The sequence below is a fragment of the Hyla sarda genome, chromosome 3 (assembly GCF_029499605.1).
Source record: "Hyla sarda isolate aHylSar1 chromosome 3, aHylSar1.hap1, whole genome shotgun sequence".
In the NCBI taxonomy this organism is placed as follows: domain Eukaryota; kingdom Metazoa; phylum Chordata; class Amphibia; order Anura; family Hylidae; genus Hyla; species Hyla sarda.
The window spans coordinates 261,483,709-261,507,045 of record NC_079191.1 but is presented as its reverse complement, the minus strand read 5'-3'; the positions used below and the strand labels follow the sequence as shown (position 1 = coordinate 261,507,045).

The 23,337-nt window shown below is 41.1% G+C and overlaps 1 protein-coding gene across 2 annotated transcripts in view; it reads right to left on the bottom strand.

The window, feature by feature from the left end:
- The window catches only part of LOC130362296 (enoyl-[acyl-carrier-protein] reductase, mitochondrial-like), a 90,260-nt gene that overhangs the window by 25,363 nt on the left and 41,560 nt on the right, over positions 1-23,337 (bottom strand). For both annotated transcript variants that reach the window (XM_056566524.1, XM_056566523.1), the window contains exon 4: positions 192-335. In XM_056566524.1, coding sequence (XP_056422499.1) covers positions 192-335 — 144 coding nt within the window. The remainder of the gene's footprint in view (positions 1-191; positions 336-23,337) is intronic.

Here is a 23,337-nt window from a genome sequence, read left to right as displayed (position 1 = left end):
GAGTGCCTGTCAGATGTGTTTGACAACAACAGCTGTGTATTCTTTGCTCCTATATACATGCATATTTATAGCTGCGGTAGCGAATGGTTATTTAAATATACGTTCTCGGGTATATGTGTAATGATAGCTATTATTTCTTTGAGCTTCAGAAACTGTTTAACTGTGTATATTCAAAGCAAAAAATGACTTACCAGCCTTCAGAGTCTCAAAGTCTGTGAGCATACGATATGCAGTGCAAGGGTTAACACCGAGTGTTGCCGCACTGAGAATAGAGATGTCTTTGCTTATAGGAATTACTTCACTGGACTGGCAAACTGCTTCAGTTCTCCATGTGCCTATTGTTTAAGAAAATACAACTTAAACACTAAACAGGTACTCTGAAGAAAAAAAATGTTCAAGTCAACTGGTACCATAAAGCTAAACAGATTTGTAAATGTATCTAAAAATCTTAATCCTTATCAGTATTTATCAGCTACTGTATGCTCCAGAGAAAATTGTTTATTTCTTTATATTGTGACCTCAGTGCTCTCTGCTGACACCTCTGTCCATGGCAGGAACTGTGCAGAGTAGGAGAGGATAAAGTGCGGTGCATATCAGGTAAACAGCTTTTAAGGTGCTATTGTGTGCAAAAATCAGTTCAATGAACAAAAATACAAGAAGCCATGTCCATAGATAACATGACATAATCCTCAACGCCGCCTTAAGGATAAGACTAAATACTAAAGACGAGAACTCCCTGGTGTGAGTGCGTACCGCATCAGGTGACACCCTGACTGGCCTGCCTGGCACTTCATAGCTGCACTCCAACTATCCCACAATAACTTATCCACCCTCCTCAGAAATAAAAAAAATATTAAAACATACTATGCCGCACCATGAATAGCTTTACTCTGGAGGCTTTTTTGTTTAATTTTGAGCCCGCATTTTGTGACGTTGGTGGACGGAGTCTTGCGTCGCTGCACTGAGGTCGGAGTTTAAGTCAGGAAGGAAGACAGCACAGCACCAACAGGCACATAAACAATAGTGAAGCCACAAAAAAAAAAGACTCGGTACATTACCCACCCCAAAATGTGCCTGAAGCTGTATTACTATGGAAGTTTCTTTTTTTTTTTTTCTTTTGAGGAAAAATTTTAGTTCAACATATGGGATATTTACATAGTCTGTAAAAATTCTTACACAATGATTTTGGGCCTTATTCTATTTTAACACAACATTAATTAAAAAATTTAGGGGATACGCCAGCATGTACGTGTCCTAAAATTAACACAGTGTGCAGTGTGTATTTTCAACCTTAAAATTAAGAGTTATTAGTTATATAATTAATTTTTTTCTTTAATTAACATTAATGTAGTAGCTTTGTTTCCTGATGCAGAACAAGAACAGTTGTTCTGTTGTTCTGCAGACGTTTGCACTTTCTGTAAGCCAGGTTGGACCTGGAATACATATGCAACTTTTAAATGGAGATTCAACTTTTTTTCTTCATAAATAGCGACTATCGAATTTGATAAATACATGACCACTGCAATGTAAAAAATTAAAAAATACTTTGTGAGCAGATTTCTGAAATGTGGATTGGAATAAGCAAAAATCTAAAAGTCGCAGCATGTATAGAAAAGTCACACGTGCGCAGGTATGTGCAACTTTTTTACGCAAAAGAAATCTAATACGGAGCTTGATAAATCTCCTTCCTAGACATTTAAGGCTGCTGCACATTCCTCTCCACACTCCCAAGCGTGAATAATAGATTCAAATACCACTCCAACCTCCAGTAAGGTGATCCAAAGAAGTTATAAAAACTGGTTTTATTAAAACATGCTACGCGTTAAGAAACCGGACATGTTTCTTCTTTAGGCATGACAAAAATCACTTGATGCTCAGAATAAATACCCATAATTCCAATCCCATGACCGGAAGTGACATCAGTATTTTACAATATATAGATACAAATTCTACAAAAGCAATAAAATATATAAATATAATAAGTCAGACAGTTTTACGTTCTATGACCTCATTAAGGTCCTTCCGGGGCCAATGTGTTAAACCTAAAAATCCAATAAGATACCCTGTTAATCAGGGCTTGGAAACGATTGTTAATATCAAAAGGTATAGTTTCAATCATGACCAATCGTAACACACATGGAGGAGATGTTGGTGTGTTACGATTGGTCATGATCAATTGATCATCAATTCTTAGGATATGCAGTACATGTATAATCTGCTGGGTCTCAAAAGCCAAGACCCTCAGTACACTACAGCACCTGACACAGCGCTGTACATGTGTGTGTGGCAGTAAATTGTCTAGCCTAGGTTGAGCTGCAGAACCAGGCCTAGGCACATGAACAAGAGCAGCACTGCCTTTAGTACTGTGGGGGACTTCATGGCTGTTAGCCTAGAGATAGTTTTGTGGATAGTTAGTTATATATCTTTGTATTATATACTAGTCATATAGGATAGAACTCTTTTCCAGTCTTATTTTTCTCCAGAAATCTATGAATAAATTGTTACTGGCTGTGGGCCCCTACAATGACATTGTCCGATTAATGCAGATTAATGCAGATTATTCCAGACTGTGGAGTAATACACACTGTCCTCTTTGGACACGGGAAATGGTAACAACACAGGAACAGCACAACAGAGTTATGTGCAAAAATGCTCCCAAATTGTAATTTCATGGGGACTACAGTTACTAAGACAGGCAGGTCAGTAAAGGTGACAAGTCCTCTTTAACAACCTGTACGCTTGGACATTTTATAAATATCCCCATATAAATTGTGGTATTTCAGTAGGAGGGGAATATAAGAGGCAATCCTACACCTCAGCAGCTACATATCTCAAGAGAAATCAAAGGATCAAATGGGTTAAATCCAGTATTGTGCAATAGTAAAGTGGACACAGGACGTTCTATGTGTTATACAATACCGTACAGCACAGACCTGTGTTCCATTTGTCCATTTCTTGGAAAGTAGCACAAGAAAAAAGCACAATAGAGTGATGTCAAGAGAAAACAGTTAAGGTAAGCGGGAGATGTATAGAGAGAATGTAAGTGCTATATGCTGCTAAAAGGGAGGCCTGGGGACATTCCTAAAGATATCTTGTTATTGGGAAATAGTAGGGGCTATATCTATCATGTTGGTTGTTTACTGTTTGCATATACAATGGAAAAAGCTCCTGACGTGCATTAACTGGAGACTATGATGGATGTTTAACAGTGGCATCCGTCACCTCAAGCTACTAATGCATCTGTTTATTGTATAGGCCATGATCTTTTTCAGAGCTTTTCATGACGTATCCATAAAACAGATGCCGTTCTAGCCTATGAGTAATGGATTCCACTGATAGAACTGTTAGACTTGTCACCCATAGACTATTATGGCATGCATTTAAACAGACTCTGTCTTGAAGTTTATGTTGTCTTATCTAAGTGACAAGGATTCTAGTCAGATTGATGTGCTACTTATATTGTTATTTGCAACCTTTCCTCAGCTAGTCCTCCATATTCATGAGGTCCTGCTTCCTCTGCTCTCTGACTGGTAGCTCTCTGTGTATAGGCAGACAGCTGTCATTTAGCGGCCATTGGGCGGGTAGAGTGGTCCAGGTCAAGAAAATAATATCAAGTAAATAGCTTCACAGAACAAGGTAAGTACTCAGATAGGACGGCATAAACCTAGTGACAAATTCCCTTTAATGGACAGAACATGAAAAGTTCAAGAATAGAGTTGAGTTCAGATCGGCAGGTTTGCCTAGTATCGGCAAAAAGTTTGGTTCCAACTAAAAGAGTTTAGTCCAAACCTGAACAATAGCTCTAAAAATCATGTATAACTGTCTTTGTCCCCTAAATGCCCTAGGAAACACCATTAGATCATCTACAGTGCATATAAGTACTTTTGTGCTGTTCTTAAAGAGGTACTCCACTGGCCAGCTTCCGGAACATTTAGTTCCAAGCGCTGGGGTCGGCCATGCCCCCTCGTGCCGTCACGCCACGACCCCACAATTCAAGTTGCATTGAGGAGGCATGGCATGATGTCGCGAGGGGTGTGGCCGACCCCCGCAGCATGCACACAGCACTCGAAACTACATGTCAAAGTTACAGCAACATGTAAGGCAACTAACATTTTATTTAATAGCACACAGAAGATTTTTTCGGTGGAAGATGTCTGCAGGTGTATATTCACACATGAAGGTATCGAAAAATGCAATGGCTTTTTTCCCAGCAGTCCAAAAATGATCCCCTTTTTGGAGCAGCAACAGCTATTGCACCTGAAAAGTGAAGAAGCAATGGTTTTTCACAGCAATTTTTGAACCACAAATAACACTTTTCAACACTTAAAGGAGTACTCCAGCGCAAAATAACTTATCCCCTATCCAAAGGATAGGGGATAAGTTATAGATCGCAGGGGGTCCGAGTGCTTGGGCCCCCCGGGATCTCCTGGATGGGGCCGTGGCAGTCTGCATGAAGTGAAGTTTCGTCCCCAGCAGAAAGCCGTGGCAGACACTCCCCCTCCATGTATCTCTATGGGGTACATGGAGCTGGCGTGTCGGCTGCCGCATCATTCGGGGACAGAACGCCCCCTTTCCTGTATATTGCCGCGGCCCCGTACCGGAGATCGCGGGGGGCCCCAGCGCTTGGACCCCCCGTAATCTTCGGATAGGGGATAAGTAATTTTTCACTATAGATGTCCTTTAACTTCCAATGAAACAGATTTTGCGCTGACAGAACAGATGAAGAACATTCTCTGCTGCTTAACCCCTTAAGGACCGAGCCCATTTTGGCCTTAAGGACCAGAGCATTTTTTGCACATCTGACCTCTGTCACCTTAAGCATTAATAACTTTGGGATGCTTTTACTTATGAATTTGATTACAAGATAGTTTTTTCGTGATGCATTCCACTTTATCATAGTGGTACATTTTTGTCGATACTTGCATAATTTTTTGGTGAAAAATTTTACAAATTTCAAGAAAAATTTGAACATTTTGCATTTTTCTAACTTTGAAGCTTTCTGCTTGCAAGGAAAATAGACATACCAAATAAATTATATATTGATTCACATATACAATATGTCTACTTTATGTTTGCATCATAAAGTTGACATGTTTTTACTTTTGGAAGACATCAGAGGGCTTCAAATTATAGCAGCAATTTTCAAATTTTTCGCAACATTTTCTAAATCAGAATTTTTCAGGGACCAGTTCAGTTTTTAATTGGATTTGAGGGGGTCTTCATATTTAACCCATAAATGACCCCATTATAAAAACTGCACCCCTCGAAGTATTCAAAATGACATTCAGAATGTTTGTTAACCCTTTAGGTTTTTCACAGGAATAGCAGCAAAGTGAAGGAGAAAATTTTAAATCTCCATTTTATAGAGATAATAGGATAAAATGCCCCCCAAAATGTGTAACCCAATTTAGAGTATGGAAATACCTACATATGTGGACGTTAAGTGCTCTGTTGGTGCACTACAATGCTCAGAAAAGAAGAGAGTCACATTTGGCTTTTTGAAAGCAAATTTGCTGAAATGATTTCTGGGGGGCATGTCACATTAAGGAAGCCCCTGTGGTGCCAGAACAGCAAAAAAAAGACCCACATGGCACACTATTTTGGAAACTACAACCCTCAAGACACGTAACAAGGGGTACAGTGAGCTTTAACACCCCACAGGTGTTTGACAACTTTGACAACGGATGTGTTAATAAAAAAAAAAAAAAATGCAGTTTTTTCCCCCAAATTTACCATTTTTACAAGAGGTTATAGGAGAAAATGTCCCTCAAAATTTGTAACCCCATTTCTTCTGAGTATGGAAATACCCCATGTGTGGATGTAAAGTGCTCTGCGGGCGCACTACAGGGCTCAGAAGAGAAGGAGTCACATTGAGCTTTTGGAGAGTGAATTTGGCTGGAATTGAAGGCCATGTGCATTCACAAAGCTCCCATGCTACCAGAACAGTGACCCTATTTTGGAAACTACACCCCTCATGGAATGTAATAAGGGGTGCAGGGAGCATTTACACCCCACTGGCGTTTAACAGACTTTTGGAACAGTGGGCTGTGCAAATGAAAAATTTTATTTTTCATTTTCATGGACAACTGTTCAAAAAATCTGTCAGACACCTGTGGGGTGTAAATGCTCCCTGCACCCCTTATTACATTCCGTGAGGGGTGTAGTTTCAAAAATGGGGTCACATGTGGGGGGGGTCCACTGTTCTGGCACCATGGGGGCTTTGTAAATGCACATGGCCTTCAATTCCAGCAAAATTCTCTCTCCAAAAGATCAATGGCGCTCTTTCTCCTCTGAGCCCTGTAGTGCGCCACAGAGAGGGGTATTTATATACGCATAAGAAATGGTGCTACAAATTTGGGGGGCTTTTTTCCTATTTCCCCTTGTAAAAATGTAAGATTTTAGATAACACCAGCAGTTTAGTGAAAAAATTTAATTTTTTTTCATTTTCAACAAAAATTCTTCAAACATCTGTGTGTAGTTAGGCTCACTATACCCTTTGTTACGTTCCATAAGGGGTATAGTTTCTAAAATGGGGTCACAAACCTCCAGCTGTTGTAAAACTACAACTCTCAGCATGCAGTGACAGCAGAAGGGCATGCTGAGACTTGTAGTTATGCAACAACTGGAGGCATACTACTACAACTTTCAGCATGCCCTTTGGCTGTCCGTGCATGCTGGGGGTTGTAGTTATGCAACAGCTGGAGGCTCATTGCTTTGATACTTAACTCAGTGTTTCTCAACCCGTGTGCCTCCAGCTGTAGCAAAACTACAACTCCCAGCATGCATGGTCTGTCAGTGCATGTTGGGAGTTATAGTTTTGCAACAGCTGGAGTCACACGGGTTGGGAAACACTGAGTTAGGAAACAGACCATGTTTCCCAACCAATGTGCTTCCAGTTGTTGAAAAACTACAACTCCCAGCATGCCCAGACAGCTGAAGGGCATGCTGGGAGTTGTAGTTTTGCAATACCTGCAGGAGAACAGTTAGGAGACCACTGTAATGGTGTCCAAACTGTAGCCCTTCAGATGTTGCAAAACTTCAACTCCCAACATACCCAAACTGCCCAGGCATGCTGGGAGTTGTAGTTTGGCAACATCTGAAGGGCCAGATGTTACAGGACTACAACTCCCAGCATGCCTGGACTGTTTGGGCATTCTGAGAGTTTTAGTTTTGCAACATCTGGAAGAGCACAGATTGGAGACCACTGCACAGTGGTCTCCAAACTGTGGCCCTCCAGATGTTGCAAAACTACAACTCCCAGCATTCCCACACAGCCAAAGGCTGTTTTGGCATGCTGGGAGTTGTAGTTTTGAAACTTCTAGAAGCAGCAGTGAAGATCACTTTACAGTGATCTTCACTGCTGCCTCTGATGCTGCCGCTGCCTCCACTGCCTCCTCCACTTGCCTGCCACCGATCCTGCGGTATGTCCCCCCGCAGCTCCCGGGGTCATCTTCCCCTGCTCTGCCCGCCCCTAGATGTCAGAGGGATATTAAATTTAACCCCTAGTCAGAGATCACTGTGATTGGTCCACAGGGACCAATCACAGTGATCGCTGACCAGGTCCATTCACAGATGACCAGGTCCATTCACAGATGGTCCTGGGGGGGCTTCAGCATGCTATTGCATGAAACACCCCTGACAGGAGGTTGTGCAGTCCTTTCATTTTCAGTCTGGTATTGTCTCAGCAGATCCCTTACTATTCCCCTCTCTGCTGTTTAGGGAGACTTACAACCTACATCACCATCTCCCGGTCATATACATATATATCTTTATTGGGAGATTTTAGGGGGTAATGAGGTGTATTTATAGCATGCCACCTTGTGCTGAACAGTGCCACAGGCAGAGGAGCAGGCAGTAATATGGCAGCAGCTGACTGCAGAGCAATGGTCAGTCTGATATATACTGAAATGTTCTGCAATAGCTTTGGGTGAGGAACTAGCAGGAGTGCTGTGAGCAGACTGTGATAGAAAGCTGTGGAAAAGCAATGCATCCTGGGAAGAGCTACTGAAAAACTGCTCAACTAGGATGTAGAGTGATTACATACCCACAAACCAAATGGATTGTTGGTGGTTTCAGAACAGGGGCACACAGGTAAGCAACTTTGACAGAAATTTATCATTGCATATATGGCTTTTTTTCTCCGATACATTTGTCGCATTAAATGTCGCATGTGCGCCTGGGTTTATTTTTTGCTACTTTTTTAATCCCTACGCAGAAATGGCAAATTTTCCAAACACGTATGGCTTTGTTCATTTTGAACATGCAGTGGTCACGAATTTATCAACATGTAACTGTAACAAAAAAGGAAAATGACTTCAGAGGGCATATGTCTCACTTTGTCATACGTGCGACCAATTTATATACACTGTGAAAATTTGGCAAAACAGTACGTAAGGCAAAATAGAGTGCAAAAAAAAAATCTAAAGACCGAGCTTGATAAATCTCCCCAATATGTTTTGCAGCATTTTCAATTTTTTTTTTAACTAACATCAGAGTACACTAAGGACTGTGCGCCTATTAGTGAATACATGGGGGCGTGGTCTCAGGGATGTGGAAATGTGGCCTACAAGGAATGAATCTTCAGAAAATAACATATTGTTTAAAGGAATTTTAGGGGACTTGGTGAATGATGGCCTATCCTTGGCTGTTTGTCGGAGCAGCCTCACCCAATAGTGCCCCAAGGCCTGGCTCCATTCATTGTGTAGGCACTGTGCTGGATCACTACAACTCAGCTTCCAATGGCAGCTTCTCTAACCTGGTGTCACCACTACACAATGGATGGAGCTATCTACTTCTGGCCCTATTCATTGTGTACAAGTCACAACTGAACAGTGGAGGTGTTGGGTTTTGGCACTACACCAAACAGACACTAATGGTCTATTCTGCAGATAGGCCGTCAATGTAAAATGACCCCCCCCCCCCCCCCCCCCCAAAAAAAAAAAAAAAAAAAATCCTGTAAGGATTAAAGGGGTAGTCCAGTGGTGAAAAACTTATCCCCTATCCTAAGGATAGGGGATAAGTTTGAGATCGCGGGGGGTCCGACCGCTGGGGCCCCCTGCGATCTCTCTGTACGGGGCCCCGGCTCTCCGCCGAGATAGCGGGTGTCGACCCCCGCACGAGGCGGCGGCCGACACGCCCCCTCAATACATCTCTATGGCAGAGCCGGAGATTGCCGAAGGCAGCGCTTTGGCTCTGCCATAGAGTTGTATTGAGGGGGCGTGTCGGCCGCCGCCTCGTGCGGAGGTCGACACGCCCCCTTCCAGCGGGCTGTCGGGGCTCCGTACAGGAGATCGCGGGGGGCCCCAGGGGTCGGACCCCCGCGATCTGCAACTTATCCCCTATCCTTAGGATAGGGGATAAGTTGCTCACCACTGAATCACCACTGGACTACTCCTTTAATGCTAAGTTTGCATACATTTGGGGATAGCAGGTGCAACTTAGTTTTTCTTCTTGGGGCTCATGTTATGACTATTGTCTGCAGACTAGAACTGAAAACAGACAAGAATACTGTGGACAGATGTTAGCTGGAAGTCAATAGGAAATATGAAACATATTTAAGTGGTGTTTTTAGGCTCAGATTTGAAAAATCTGGATATAGCATTTTTTCTTAGTTTTTTAAAGAAATTGCAGCATTTGCACCATAGTTTTTTATAAGTTGGAAAATATTGCCAGAAAGAAACACCATCTGTGCATGTATCCTGGCTTTGAATCACATGATGGATGAATCACATGACTTGTAATGAGAAAAAAAAAAAGGGGATAAAATGGCAAAAAAATAAATAAAAAGCCAAATATATGCTATATTTAAAGGGGTACTCCCGTGGAAAACTTTTTTTTTTTTTAATCAACTGGTGCCAGAAAGTTAAACCGATTTGTAAATTACTTCTATTAAAAAATCTTAATCCTTCTAATACTTATTAGCTGCTGGATACTACAGAGGAAATTGTTTTCTTTTTGGAACACAGAACTGTCTGCTGACATCATGACCATAGTGCTCTCTGGCACATGTGCACAGATCATGCATAGAGTTTACTACCTTGGTCCAAAAGGGTACTTGCTGAAACACAAAGTTGCCTGACACTTGCAACCTTGAAGTTAAAGCAATACCACAATTAAAAACCATCAGAAAAAAAAAAACACAGTCATGTTAAAAGTTTTGATTAATCTGGGTCTTAGTGTTTGGAACCCTACTGATTGCTAGATATAGCCGGGAGAGGTGTGCGGCTGTTCCCTCCCTGGCTGACTACCTGATCTGCCTTATTGCAGGAGATAGGCTCCATAGATTTAAAGGGGTACTCCGGTGGAAAAATTATTTCTTTTTAATCAACTGGTGCCAGAAAGTTAAACAGATTTGTAAATTACTTCTATTAAAAAATCTTAATCCTTCTAATACTTATTAGCTGTTGGATACTACAGAGGAAATGGTTTTCTTTTTGGAGCGCAGAGCTGTCTGCTGACACCATGACTATAGTGCTCTCTGCTGACCTCTCTGTCCATTTTCGGAACTGTCCAGAGCAGCATATGTTTGCTATGGGGATTTTCTCCTACTCTGGACAGTTCTTAAAATGGACAGATATCAGCAGAGAGCACTGTGGTCATGATGTCAGCAGAGAGCTCTGTGTTCCAAAAAGAAAACCGTTTCCTCTGCAGTATTCAGCAGCTAATAATATTTTTTTCTGTAGAAGTAATTTGCAAATCTGTTTAACTTTCTGGCACCAGTTGATTAAAAAAAAAAAAAAGTTTTCCATGGGAGTACCCCTTTAATCTACAAACACCATAAAAACTACATTATTGAGGAGAAAAATAAGGGGGCATTTTTTTTGTGGCATTTTATTTTCAGACCAAAAACTTTAAATGGGCACTGTCAGATACAAAAACTTTTATTATGAAAAATCCTCCCGCTACTGTCAGCTTGTGTCCCGATACTGTCAGCGAGGACAAGCTGGGAGTTGTAGTTTTGCTAATGCTAGGGAAGATGTGAGCAGACAGTATACTGAGGGAGGGGGCGGAGTCCTGTACAGTGAGGCCACACCCCCTCCCTTTGAGAGGAATTCAGACTAGTGAGCTAAATTAAAAGTGTAATAAAAAAAATAAAGGTGCTAGACACATAAAAATTAGATGTACATGGTCAGTATTAGGTACTGAGTGATATATATATATATATATATATATATATATATATATATATATAAAAAAAATGTTGGATCTGACGGGTATTTAATACATGGGGACACCCTGAACAATGCCTGCCCCATAAAAAAATAATGTCAACGGTTTTAGAGGTGAATATGAAATAGGTTTTATGAGACCCCCATAAAGAAAAAATATATCTTAGAAAATCTCTAAACATTTACACAGAACAGCATCACATAGTAGAGAACCCATGTAGCGTTATTGGGGGAAATTTATCAAAACCTGTGCAAAGGAAAAGTTGCACAGTTGCCCATAGCAACCAATCAGATTGCTTCTTTCATTTTGCAGAGGCCTTGTTAAAAATGAAAGAAGCAATCTGATTGGTTGCTATGGGCAACTGGGCAACTTTTCCTCTGGACCGGTTTTGATAAATCTCCCCCCTTGGCTCCAGTAATGTTTGTTATGTGGTAATTGTTGCTGTTCAGCCCTCGTACTGACTGCTGCAGGAAAACACATTTTGCTTGGTTTTTATTGTATGTGCAGAGCGTTAAATACATTGAATTACAAAGTCATTTTACATTACAACTCAGCAATCCCACATCCCTTTAAGCATGAAATAGATTGGATTTGGAAAGTAATATTGTAACTTGATGTCTGGGCTATATTGTTTACTGGATAGTTACAGTGTTGCCGTGTGCTTATTGATTTGGTATATAACTTGAACATTTTATTTTCTGTTCTGAATGATATTATTTTCTTGTTATTGGTATATCTGGAGGGTACACATTTCCTTCCACGCTTCGGAAACCAAGAGATGCTATATACTTACAATTTACCGTATAGACTTGCGGTGTTTCCAATGACAGATAATATAACAAATAAACTTCATATGCTTCATGCATCAAACTCATTATTATTTTTTTCTTAGGAAATCAGTTAATGATGCCGGGCAGTATTATGAAGTTGGTTGGCTGGATATTGTCTATCATGTTCCTCTAGATTACTTACTTCAGGAGATGACATACGGCTGTCTCCCCCTGACAGCTGTGACACTTTCATTTCGGATGTTCCTGAAATTGGATATTCTTTACTAAAACTACCACCAAGTGAAATAATAGGCAGCCGTTCTAGCGGATGACAGCCCATGCCTTCTTATGAATACAATTATAGCTGCTCATATTGATACCTGTACGTCTCGGCATATTGTGAGATTTATTTGTCTGACACTAGAAGAAGAAATATGATAGGAAGTAAAATGATTGATAGGAATGGTCATTAATAACCCGAACAGAGAGGCAAATGACTGTCTCTTTGTTACAAAGAAATCCTATACCTTATACTTTAGGTGTTTATTCACAAGATGTTTACTAGTATTTAGTGTTTGCTTGTGTGGGATTTTAGATGGAACATCTCAACCAACTGGAACATTACCTATAGTACCTCGTGAATGATCAATGCTGGTGACTTAGAAGCCAAGTGTCAGAAGTTAAACTGTAGCGCCACCAAGCAGTAACGCAACTTGACATGTGGCACGCACACATACTATGGGTGTACGCTCAGCGCAGCATCAGGGGTGCTTTTATGGTTACAGTGTTTCATTCAGAAGTTAAAGAGTTACTCTGCCCCTGGATATCTTATCCCCCTTCCAAAGGGTAAGGGATATGATGTCTAATCGCGGAGGTCCCGCCGTTGGGGACCCCCCGCAACCTCCCTGCTGCACCTGGCATTTGCTTAAAGGATCGGGTGCAGCACCAGAGTGCCGGAGGCTCGTGACGTTACGGCCGCGCCCCGCTTGTGATGTCACGGCCAGGCCCCCTCAATGCAAGTCTATGGGAGGGGGCGTGACGGCAGTCATTCCCCCTCCCATAGTCTTGCATTGAGGGGGCATGGCCGTGACATCATGAGAGGGGCGTGACAGTAAAGTCACAAGCCTCTGCCCCGCATCGCCAGTCATCTGGCATGGAGCGGCGGGACCCCCGCGATCAGAAATCTTATCTCCTATCCTTCGGATAAGAGATAAGATGTCTAGGGGTGGAGTTCCCTTTTAAGGGCACAACCTTCTTTCCAAAATTATACCTCCCTAATAAGCCTCACAAAGAAAAATTATTAATTAATTAATTGTATTTATTAGGTGAATTCACTTTAATTAGAAATACATAGGGGAGGATTTACTGTTTTCTGAGTGTACAACAGGCCAACTGCATGGTGCATAGTGTATTTTTGTGTGGTACTGGTGCACATTTGTTGATAAAGTTGTTACTTCCCTCATGAATATCCCAGTCCAGATGTGAAACGCACAGTAATGTCTGCTACTGCCCTTTTTGTGTAGCTTACACCAAGAATTGCTCTGGAAATGCACCTCTTTCATTTGTAAATGGGACTTATGTCCGGCTAAAAGGTGGTTTATGGCACACGTGACAAAAGTACTGGCACATGTGCAATAGTTTTGACCATGCATAGAGTTTACTAACTTGGTCCAAAAGGCTACTTGCTGAAACACCATGGCCCTCATTTACAAAGACTGGAGTGTCGGTTATTTTTTTTTTTCAGTGTACTCGTCTTTTTTTTCCTTGTGATTTACTAATCTGCCGCCCAATTTCCCTTTCTTTCTGTCGCAGGTTTTTTTTCTGTTGCACAAAATTCTGACTACATTAGTGATTGTACTACTACCCCCATCATGGAACAGGGTCTGTTCCATGTTGGAAGGTAGTAGTAGAGGGCCTGAGGGATTGATCGCACTGGGTCTCACTTCTGAGACCCAATCCGATCAGATGTTATTAAGCAGGGGAGCGGGCGGCATGTTCCGATCCCCTGCAATGTACTGTAAACTTTCATTTTTAAATTCCCCACCAGGAGGGCTCTGTAGCCCTCCTGGTGGGCATAGAAGCGCTGTGGTGGGCAAAGATGTATAGAATCGCTGGGGGGGGGGGGGGGGGAGGGGGGTAATATATCTGGCCCCTCCAGCGTTTCTATATATATTTCCCCCTGCTGCGCTATATCAAACTTAGTGGCCGCTGCTCTTGAATAAATGTACTGCCCCCCCAGCTCTATTATATATCTATACTGACCCCCACTGCGCATATACTGACCCCCGCTGCGCATATTTATATATTTACTGCCTCCCCCAAGCTGCGCATATTAATCTTCATCTTCTCCCTCCCCTGGCTGCCAATGAATGAAAACTCTATTAGCGGGGGAGCGGAGGGCTGCTGCCCGCTCTCGCTGCTAAGAGTTTGTCATTCATAGCGGGCAGCAGCTGCATATCATGCTGTGGGGGTCAGACATATGGATATATGTCTGACCCTCACATCATACATATACAAATACCGACTCACTGCTATGAATGACAAGTAAGCTATTGGCAGCAGCAGCGCTAGCGTCCGCTCCCTACACTGCTTTACTTGTCATTCATAGCGGTGAGCCGGCACCTGTATATATAGATGCTCGGTAGGGGTCAGACATACGGCCATTCAGGGCTTCTGGTGAGGAATTTAAAAATGAAAATTTACAGTACATTGTAGGGGATCGGAACATGCCGTCCGCTCCCCTGCTTAATAACATCTGATCGGATCGGGTCTCAGAAGTGAGACCTGGTGCGATCAATCCCTCAGCCCCTCTACTACTACCCCCAACATGGAACAGACCCTGTTCCATGTTGGGGGTAGCAGGATTCACTCCGTTTTGAGTAATTTCCCGACAACTCAGAGCTGTCGGGTTTCTGTGAAGCAAAACTCACAGGTTTTTCTGTGAGTTTTCTTCACACTTCACACTTTTTTTTTCTCTTTTTGTCGGGAACACGCCCCTTTTGTTGGGAAAAACACCCCTTTTGTAGTTTTTTTTTCACTCTGAGTGATTTTGACTTTGTCGGGTTGAGCGCCAGATTCTGGCGCAAATTCTGACGCAGACAGAATTCTGGTGCAAAACCCGACAAAAAGTGTCGGGATCCTGTTAGTAAATGAGGGCCAATGTTGCCTGACACTTGCAACCTTGAAGTTAAAGCAATACCACAATTAAAAACCATCAGAAAAAAACAAAACACAGTCATGTTAAAAGTTTTGATTAATCTGGGTCTTAGTGTTTGGAACCCTACTGATTGCTAGATATAGCCTGGTGAGGTGTGCGGCTGTTCCCTCCCTGGCTGACTACCTGATCAGACGTATTGCAGGAGATAGGCTCCATAGATTTAAAGGGGTACTCCGGTGGAAAACTTATATTTTTTTTTTGTACTGGAAGGATTAAGATTGTTTTAATAGAAGTAATTTACAAATCTAGAAAAAGAATGTATTCAGTGGGATTAGCGCTATTATGATGTACTATTGTAGGAACTGCTGTTACCCCAATAGTTGATTTGATCATTTATAAAATAAAATAAGATAAAACTGCATGGAACAAATGTATATGGATAATGATTCTTTTACCTAATTTTTTGCTGAGTATGATGGACGATCGCCTTCTTGGTGGAGGTTGTCTGAAGTGGTCTGGGTCTTTGTGCTGTATCTTTAAAAAGTGGTTCCTGCGCTGTATACGATCGTAGATAAAATCCTCCTTGATGCTATGCTCACGTGCTAGGAGAACGCCCCGGCCGGTGGCGTCTGCAACCAGCGAACGTGAGCTGGGGTCGGACCTCCGGTGTTTAATGACTGCTTTTCAGGTAGATGTGAGCGCCAAGATTTCACCTGTCAGGCATCAGACAGGTGAAGTCTTGGCGCTCACAGGTACCTGAGGAGCAGTCATTAAACAAAAAAAAAAAAAAAGTTTTACACCGGAGTACCCCTTTAACCCCCTTAAGGACTCAGCCCATTTGGACCTTAAGGACTCAGACAATTTTATTTTTGCGTTTTTTGTTTTTTCCTCCTCCCCTTCAAAAAATCCTAACTCTTTTATATTTTCATCCACAGACTAGTATGAGGGCTTGTTTTTTGCGTGACCAGTTGTCCGTTGTAATACCATCCCTCACTTTACCATAAAATGTATGGCGCAACCAAAAAAAATACTATTTGAGTGGGGAAATTAAAAAGAAAACCGCAATTTTGCAAATTTCGGAAGGTTTTGTTTTCACGCTGTACAATTTATGGTAAAAATGACGTGTTTTTTATTCTCTGGGTCAATACGATTAAAATGATACCCATGATTATACACTTTTCTATTACTGTTACACTTAAAAAAAATCGCAAACTTTTTAACCAAATTATTACGTTTAAAATCCCCCTATTTTGAAGACCTATAACTGTAGTATTTTTCTGTATAAGCAGTGGTAAGAGGGCTCATTTTTTGCGCCGTGATCTGTACTTTTTATTAATACCTTATTTGCTTATACAAAACTTTTATTACATTTTTTATAAATTTTTTTGGGAATAAAATGTTATAAAAAAGCAGCTTTTCTGGACTTTTTTTTTTTTTTTTTTTACGTTCACGCCGTTCACTGTACAAAATCATTTACATTTTATTTTAATAGTTTGGATATTTACGCACGCGGCGATACCAAATATCTATATAAAATAATTTTTTTTACACTTTTTGGGGTTAAATAGGGAAAATGGGACAATTTACGTTTTTTTGTGACAGAAGATAGTAACGAAAGAAATAGTGCATGCACTATTTCTTCCGTTCATTCTCCCGTCACAAAATAACATCTGTCATTAATAACGGACTATAATGGATTAAAACGAATAATGTAAAATTCCCAAAGACTATAATGGGAATTTCTACCGGACATTTAATGGCCGATTTTCAGGGCTTTCATAACGGAACATCAAACGGATCTTTAAAACGGATTCATTTTATAGTGTGAAAGCAGCCTTAGTGTAAAAATTGGAGATTTTGTTTTTTCTCCTCCACTTTGCTGCTATTTCTGTGAAACACCTAAAGGGGTGCTGTTTTCATAATGGGGTCCATTATGGGGGATTTATTGCGGAAAGGCCCCTCAAATCCACATTAAACTGAACTGGGCCCTAAAAAATTCAGATTTAGAATTTTTTATGAAAAGTTTAAAAATTGCTGCTTTACTTTGAAGCCCTGTAATGTCTTCAAAAAGTAAAAACATGTCAACTTTATGATGCAAACATAAAGTACACATATTGTATATGCGACTCAATATATAATTGATTTGGTATGACCATTTTCCTTACAAGCAGAGAGTTTAAAAGTTAGAAAAATGTAAAATTTTCTAAATTTTCATGTAGTAAATTTGAGCGGCCGTATTAGTCCAGTGATGCAGATGCAAATCATAAAATGTTGCAGTATCTTGCATTACCTTTTTATTGGACTAACAGCATTTTGTAGAGACAATCTTTCGGGATTCCTCCCTTTATCAAGTCCAAAGCTTTGGACTTGATAAAGGGAGGAATCCCGAAAGCTTGTCTCTACAAAATGCTGTTAGTCCAATAAAAAAGGTATTACAAGATGCTGCAACATTTTATGATTTGCATCTAAATTTTCATGAAATATTTGCATTTTTCACCAAGAAAAGTATTGACAAAAATTTACCACTAACATAAAGTACAGTATGTCATGAAAAAAAAAAAATCTCAGAATCAAATTCATAAGTAAAAGCATCCTAGAGTTATTAAGGCATAAAGTGGCAGAGGTCAGATTTGCAAATAATGCTCCTGTCTTTTCGATAGGGGATAAGTTATTTTGCGCTGGGATACTCCTTTAAAGGAAATCTGTCTTTATTGTCACCTGCACTAACCTGTTAGTACAGACACTGATGACAATGATACTTACCTGGTCCTGTTTCGTGCTGTGGTTCTCCTGCAATCTTCCGCTATACCTTCCACTCTGGGACTGACTTGGAGCATGGGCGTAGTTTAGGGACATCACCACTGCTGTTTGCTTGCAGTGGAACCTAGCAGAGAACAACAGCGGTGATGTCACTAAGCTCTGCTCGTGCTCCAAGTCAGGCCGTAGCGGAAGATACCCAAGAGGATAGCCGGAAAACCACAGAATGGAATGGGACCAGGTAAGTATCATTGTTACATGCAAGGAAAAACGCAACACAATTTCAGGTTTTCCGTAATGCTTCTTTTAGTTATTTCTTAATATCAAAAAGGTTGACAATAGAAAAGACATATTATATTCACCCAGGTGCACCAAACTATCGGACACGCTAGACACTAGGACAGGCTTCAGGATTCCTTCATCCCTTTACGGGCTCCTCTCGGCTCACCCTCCTTCCTCTCACAAAGGGGAACAGTAGAAGCTTTCGCCGACACTTAGACGACGTTTCGGAGGCTCCTCGTCCTTTTTCAAGTATCAGGAGGAGGAGCCTCCGAAACGTCGTCTAAGTGTCGGCGCAAGCTTCACCTGTTCCCCTTCGTGAGAGGAAGGAGGATGAGCCGAGAGGAGCCCATAAAGGGATGAAGGAATCCTGAAGCCTGTCCTAGTGTCTAGCGTGTCTGATAGTTTGGTGCACCTGGGTGAATATATGTATTTTCTATTGTCAACCTTTTTGATACTAAGAAATAACTAAAAGAAGCATTACGGAAAACCTGAAATTGTTTTGCGTTTTTCCTTGCATGTAACTGTTTATAATTTAGTGAGTTTGGAGTCCTCACTCTAAAACGCACCAGACATACCCAGTGTGAATAGGTGGCAATATACGTTTTCATTTTTGCTAAGTATCATTGTTATCAGTGTCACCTGCTCTACCTGTCTGTGCAGACTTGGATGAGAAGAGCGGTGACGTTGTTTGTACCTGAACTATCAATCACACTTAATCACACCTGAGTAGGCGGGATTATGGAATTAATAGGTGTAATCACAGCCAGAGAGTTTTATAACAGTTTTTCTTCACTTTGGGGGATGGACAGGAGGACATGCTATATGATAGGAAATATTTTTTGCATGATGTAGAACGTGTTGGCGACAGTTAGTGTAAAAATTGGTGAAAGGTTCCCTTGAATTAAGTCACTAAATGCATGTTTATAAAGAGTAAAGCACAGAATGGTCTGTATCTGTGTAACTTATGATAAATGAATAGCCTTGTTTCTCTAACAGATGGATCCAATTTATAAAACAAATATGTGATCAAGCATATAGTAAATGCTTCCTCACTGCATCAATGGAAAATGGCAAACAATTCTGCTGTGCACTTTAAAGATGAAACATTGTTCAGTTTCTAATTCATGCTAAAAATGTTGCACTTCTATTTAAAGGGGTTCTCTGGCCCTAATACATATTATCCCCTATCCAAAGGATCTCTCATCAGGGCTGGAGGCTCTGAGTGTGCAGCGTTACGACCTCGGTGCCGGAGTATCGGGACATATCAACTCCGCCCCTGTGTAACATCACGTCCCACCCCCTCAATGAAAGTCTATGGGAGGGGGCGTGAAGGCCATGACGTCACGATACTACGGCCCTGTTGTGCTGCACACTTGGAGCCTCCAGCGCTGCGGAGAGCTCGCAAAGGTGGGTACTGAATGACAGATTGCAGGGGTACTGAATGACAAATTGTTCGGCATCCCGAACAGCTTACAGGACAGCGGGAGGGTCCCTACCTGCCTCCTCGCTGTCCGATCGCCGAATGACTTCTCAGTGCCTGAGATCCAGGCATGAGCAGTCAAGCGGCAGAATCATTGATTACTGGTTTCCTATGAGAATCCAGTGATCAATGATGAAGATCAGTGTGTGCAGTGTTATAGGTCCCTATGGGAGCTATAACACTGCAAAAAAAAATCATTTAACCCCTCCCCTATTAAAAGTTTGAATCACCCCCCTTTTCAAAAAAAAAACCACAGTGTAAATAAAAATAAAAATAAACATATATGGTATGACCGCGTGCGGAAAGGTCAGAATTATAAAAATATATTGTTAATTAAACCGCTCGGTTAATGGCATACGCACAAAAAAATTCCAAAGTCCAAAATAGTGCATTTTTGGTCACTTTTTATATAATTTAAAAATGAATTAATAAGTCCTATCAATGCAAAAATGGTACCTTTAAAAATTTCAGATCACGGCCCAAAAAATGAGTCCTCATACCGCCCCATACACGGAAAAATAAAAAAGTTATAGGGGTCAGAAGATGACAATTTTAAACGTATTAATTTTCCTGCATGTAGTTATGATTTTTTCCAGAAGTACGAAAAAAATCAAACCTCTATAAGTAGGGTATCATTTTAATCGTATGGACCTACATAATAAAGATAAGGTGTCATTTTTACGGAAAAATGTACTACGTAGAAACGGAAGCCCCCAAAAGTTACAAAACAGCGTTTTTAAAAAAAATTTGTCGCACAATGATTTTTTTTCCGTTTCACCATAGATTTTTGGGCAAAATGACTGACGTTATTACAAAGTAGAATTGGTGGCGCAAAAAAATAAGCAATTATATGGATTCTTAGGTGCAAAATTGAAAGAGTTATGATCTTTTAAAGTCAAGGAGCAAAAAACGAAAATGCAAAAACGGAAAACCCCCCGGTCCTTAAGGGTTAAAGCCAACATCCACTGACTCACATCTGAAGCTTTATGGATCAGTATGACTTGGACGCATCTCAGCCAGATGACTTTCATGTAATAGCAGACATCTGTAATATTGCCCATATTTTGCCAGTTTCTTTTTATTCTTCTATGACTAAAATCCCAATTTCCTCATAACCCTATTCCCCCCTTGTTTATTTAATTTGCAAATAATACCTTTTTCTAAATATCTAGAAACAAATAACTACTGATGTGACTTTCAAATAACATTATGTATTTAAAAACATAAAATATAAAGCTGAATAGACAATACGTAGAAGTAGAAATGTCAAGTACCTTGCCATAGATACACTGTCCCTTTAAGGCTTTAACTGGAAGCAAAGTCAACACTGTCCTTATTGAGCCAATTGGTGGTGCGTAGCATATACTGTAGGTAAGTAGATGGTAAATCAACGGAGGAGGAGGAGGATGAGAAAAGGCAATGCCGCACTCACCATTAATAACAGACTTCTTTATTGTTTAGATCACAGCAGGTACAACGGTCAGAAAAGCAGGGGTGCCTCAATGGGACTGATGCCGTTTTGGGTGACACAGCACACTTCGTCTGCTGACGCTCAGTAAGTGACAGTAGAGGCGGGGTCATAAAAAAAAAGATCTTAAATCGTTTCTGTCATTAAAACAGATAGGACCCAATGCTTCTAACTTTATTATCCAACATGCTTCACAATGTGAAAGGTTAGTATGCCGGTCACCACCATTCAAAGGTGGATTAACTATTTGTAGACCGGTAAACTTCACTGCAGTACAATCTCCATTGTGGTATTCTCTCCTGTGGGCAATCAAATGAGGAGCTCCATGACCAGTGTGCACTGAATAGAAATGCTTACAGAAATATGTGAATAGACTACTAATTGTCTTGCTGACATACAAGAATCCACAAGGACATATGAGAGCATACACTAAATAGGACATGCGACAGGTGATAAACTGATTTACAACATGGGAATAACCAGTGGCGTTGCTAGGGTTGGTGTCACCCGGTACGGTAGAAAATGGTGTCACCCCCATACCTACCCCCTCCCCCCAGTAAGTTTTTAGCCTGTTGTGACAGACACCACTGTTGTAGCGCATTGTGAGCAATTCCAGTATAATAATCAGATATACCAGTTGCCACAGAATAGGAAAGTGTTAAAGAAGTTTTCACCATTTAAATATACAGCTCCCAGAATTACTTAAAGTGGTACTCCACTGGAAAACATTTACTTTTATATCAACTGGTGCCAGAAAGTTAAACAGATTTTTAAATTACTTCTATTTAAAATCTTAATACTTACAGTACTTATAAGCTGGTGTATGCTCCACAGGAAGTTGTGTAGTTCTTTCCAGTATGACCACAGTGCTATTTGCTGACCCCTCTGTCCATGTCAGGAACTGTCCAGAGCAGGATAGGTTTGCTATGGGGATTTGCTCCTACTATGGACAGTTCCTGACATGGACAGAGGTGTCAGCACAGAGCACTGAGGTCAGAAGGAAAAGAAATTAAAAAAGAAAATAACTTCCTGTGAATCGCTTATACAGCAGCTAATAAGTACTGGAAGGATTACAATTTTTAAATAGAAGCAATTTACAAATCTGTTTAACTTTGTAGCACCAGTTGATTAAAAAAATGGTTTCCAGTAGAGTACCCCTTTATGCAGTGGTGAGGTTATGCTGGGAGTTGTAGTTTCACTGACCTAACTGTAGAACTGACAAGTGACTACAGCTCTGATAGGACATAGAGAGGAGAATGTACAATGGTATCAGTGACTACAGGTTACGTCTTCTCTATAGTCTTCCCTTATCTAATTCAGATGGTATATATCGCCAGGACTTGTTCCAGCTAAAACTTCTCTCTGCAGAATGTGACGCCAGACGTCTCCTCACTATGTCAGCGCATTCTCATCCTCTATATGAAAACAAGTATTATTATAAACCTGCCAGACACTGTATCCTCTAAATATAATACCACTATACACTATACTCTTTGATTATAAACCTTCCATACACCGTACCCACTGAATATAATACTACCACACACTGTACATTCTGAATATAATATCAACACATACTGTACACTCTGAATATAAACCTGCCACATACTGTACCCCTGAATATAATACTGCCACACACTGTACCCACTGAATATAATACTACCACACACTGTGCCCTCTGAATATAATACTACCACCCAGTGCGCCCTCTGAATATAATACTACCACACACTGTGCCCTCTGAACATAAATCTGCCACATACTGTACCCTCTGAATATAAATCTGCCACATACTGTACCCTCTGAATATAAATCTGCCACATACTGTACCCCTGAATATAATACAGCCACACACTGTACCCACTGAATATAATACTACCACATACTGTACCCTCTGAATATAATAGTACCACAAACTGCGCCCTCTGAATATAATACTAACACCCACTGCGCCCTCTGAATATAATACTGCCACAAACTGCGCCCTCTGAATATAACGTTGCCATACAGTGCACCCTCTGAATATAATACCACAACCGCAGTAACACCCCTCAACATCCGTTAGCTGATGCTATTACCACGGGAGGGGGGTATTGGTGGTGTTGCTAGTGGATGATGGGGGTGCTACTACTGGGGGAGTGTTGCTGGAGGATGATGAGGGTGCTACTGGCCATCCCCCCTGGCAGTACCACCCCCATCATCCATCGGCAGGATCATCCTCCTGGCAGGAGCACCGCCATCATCCACCATCAGG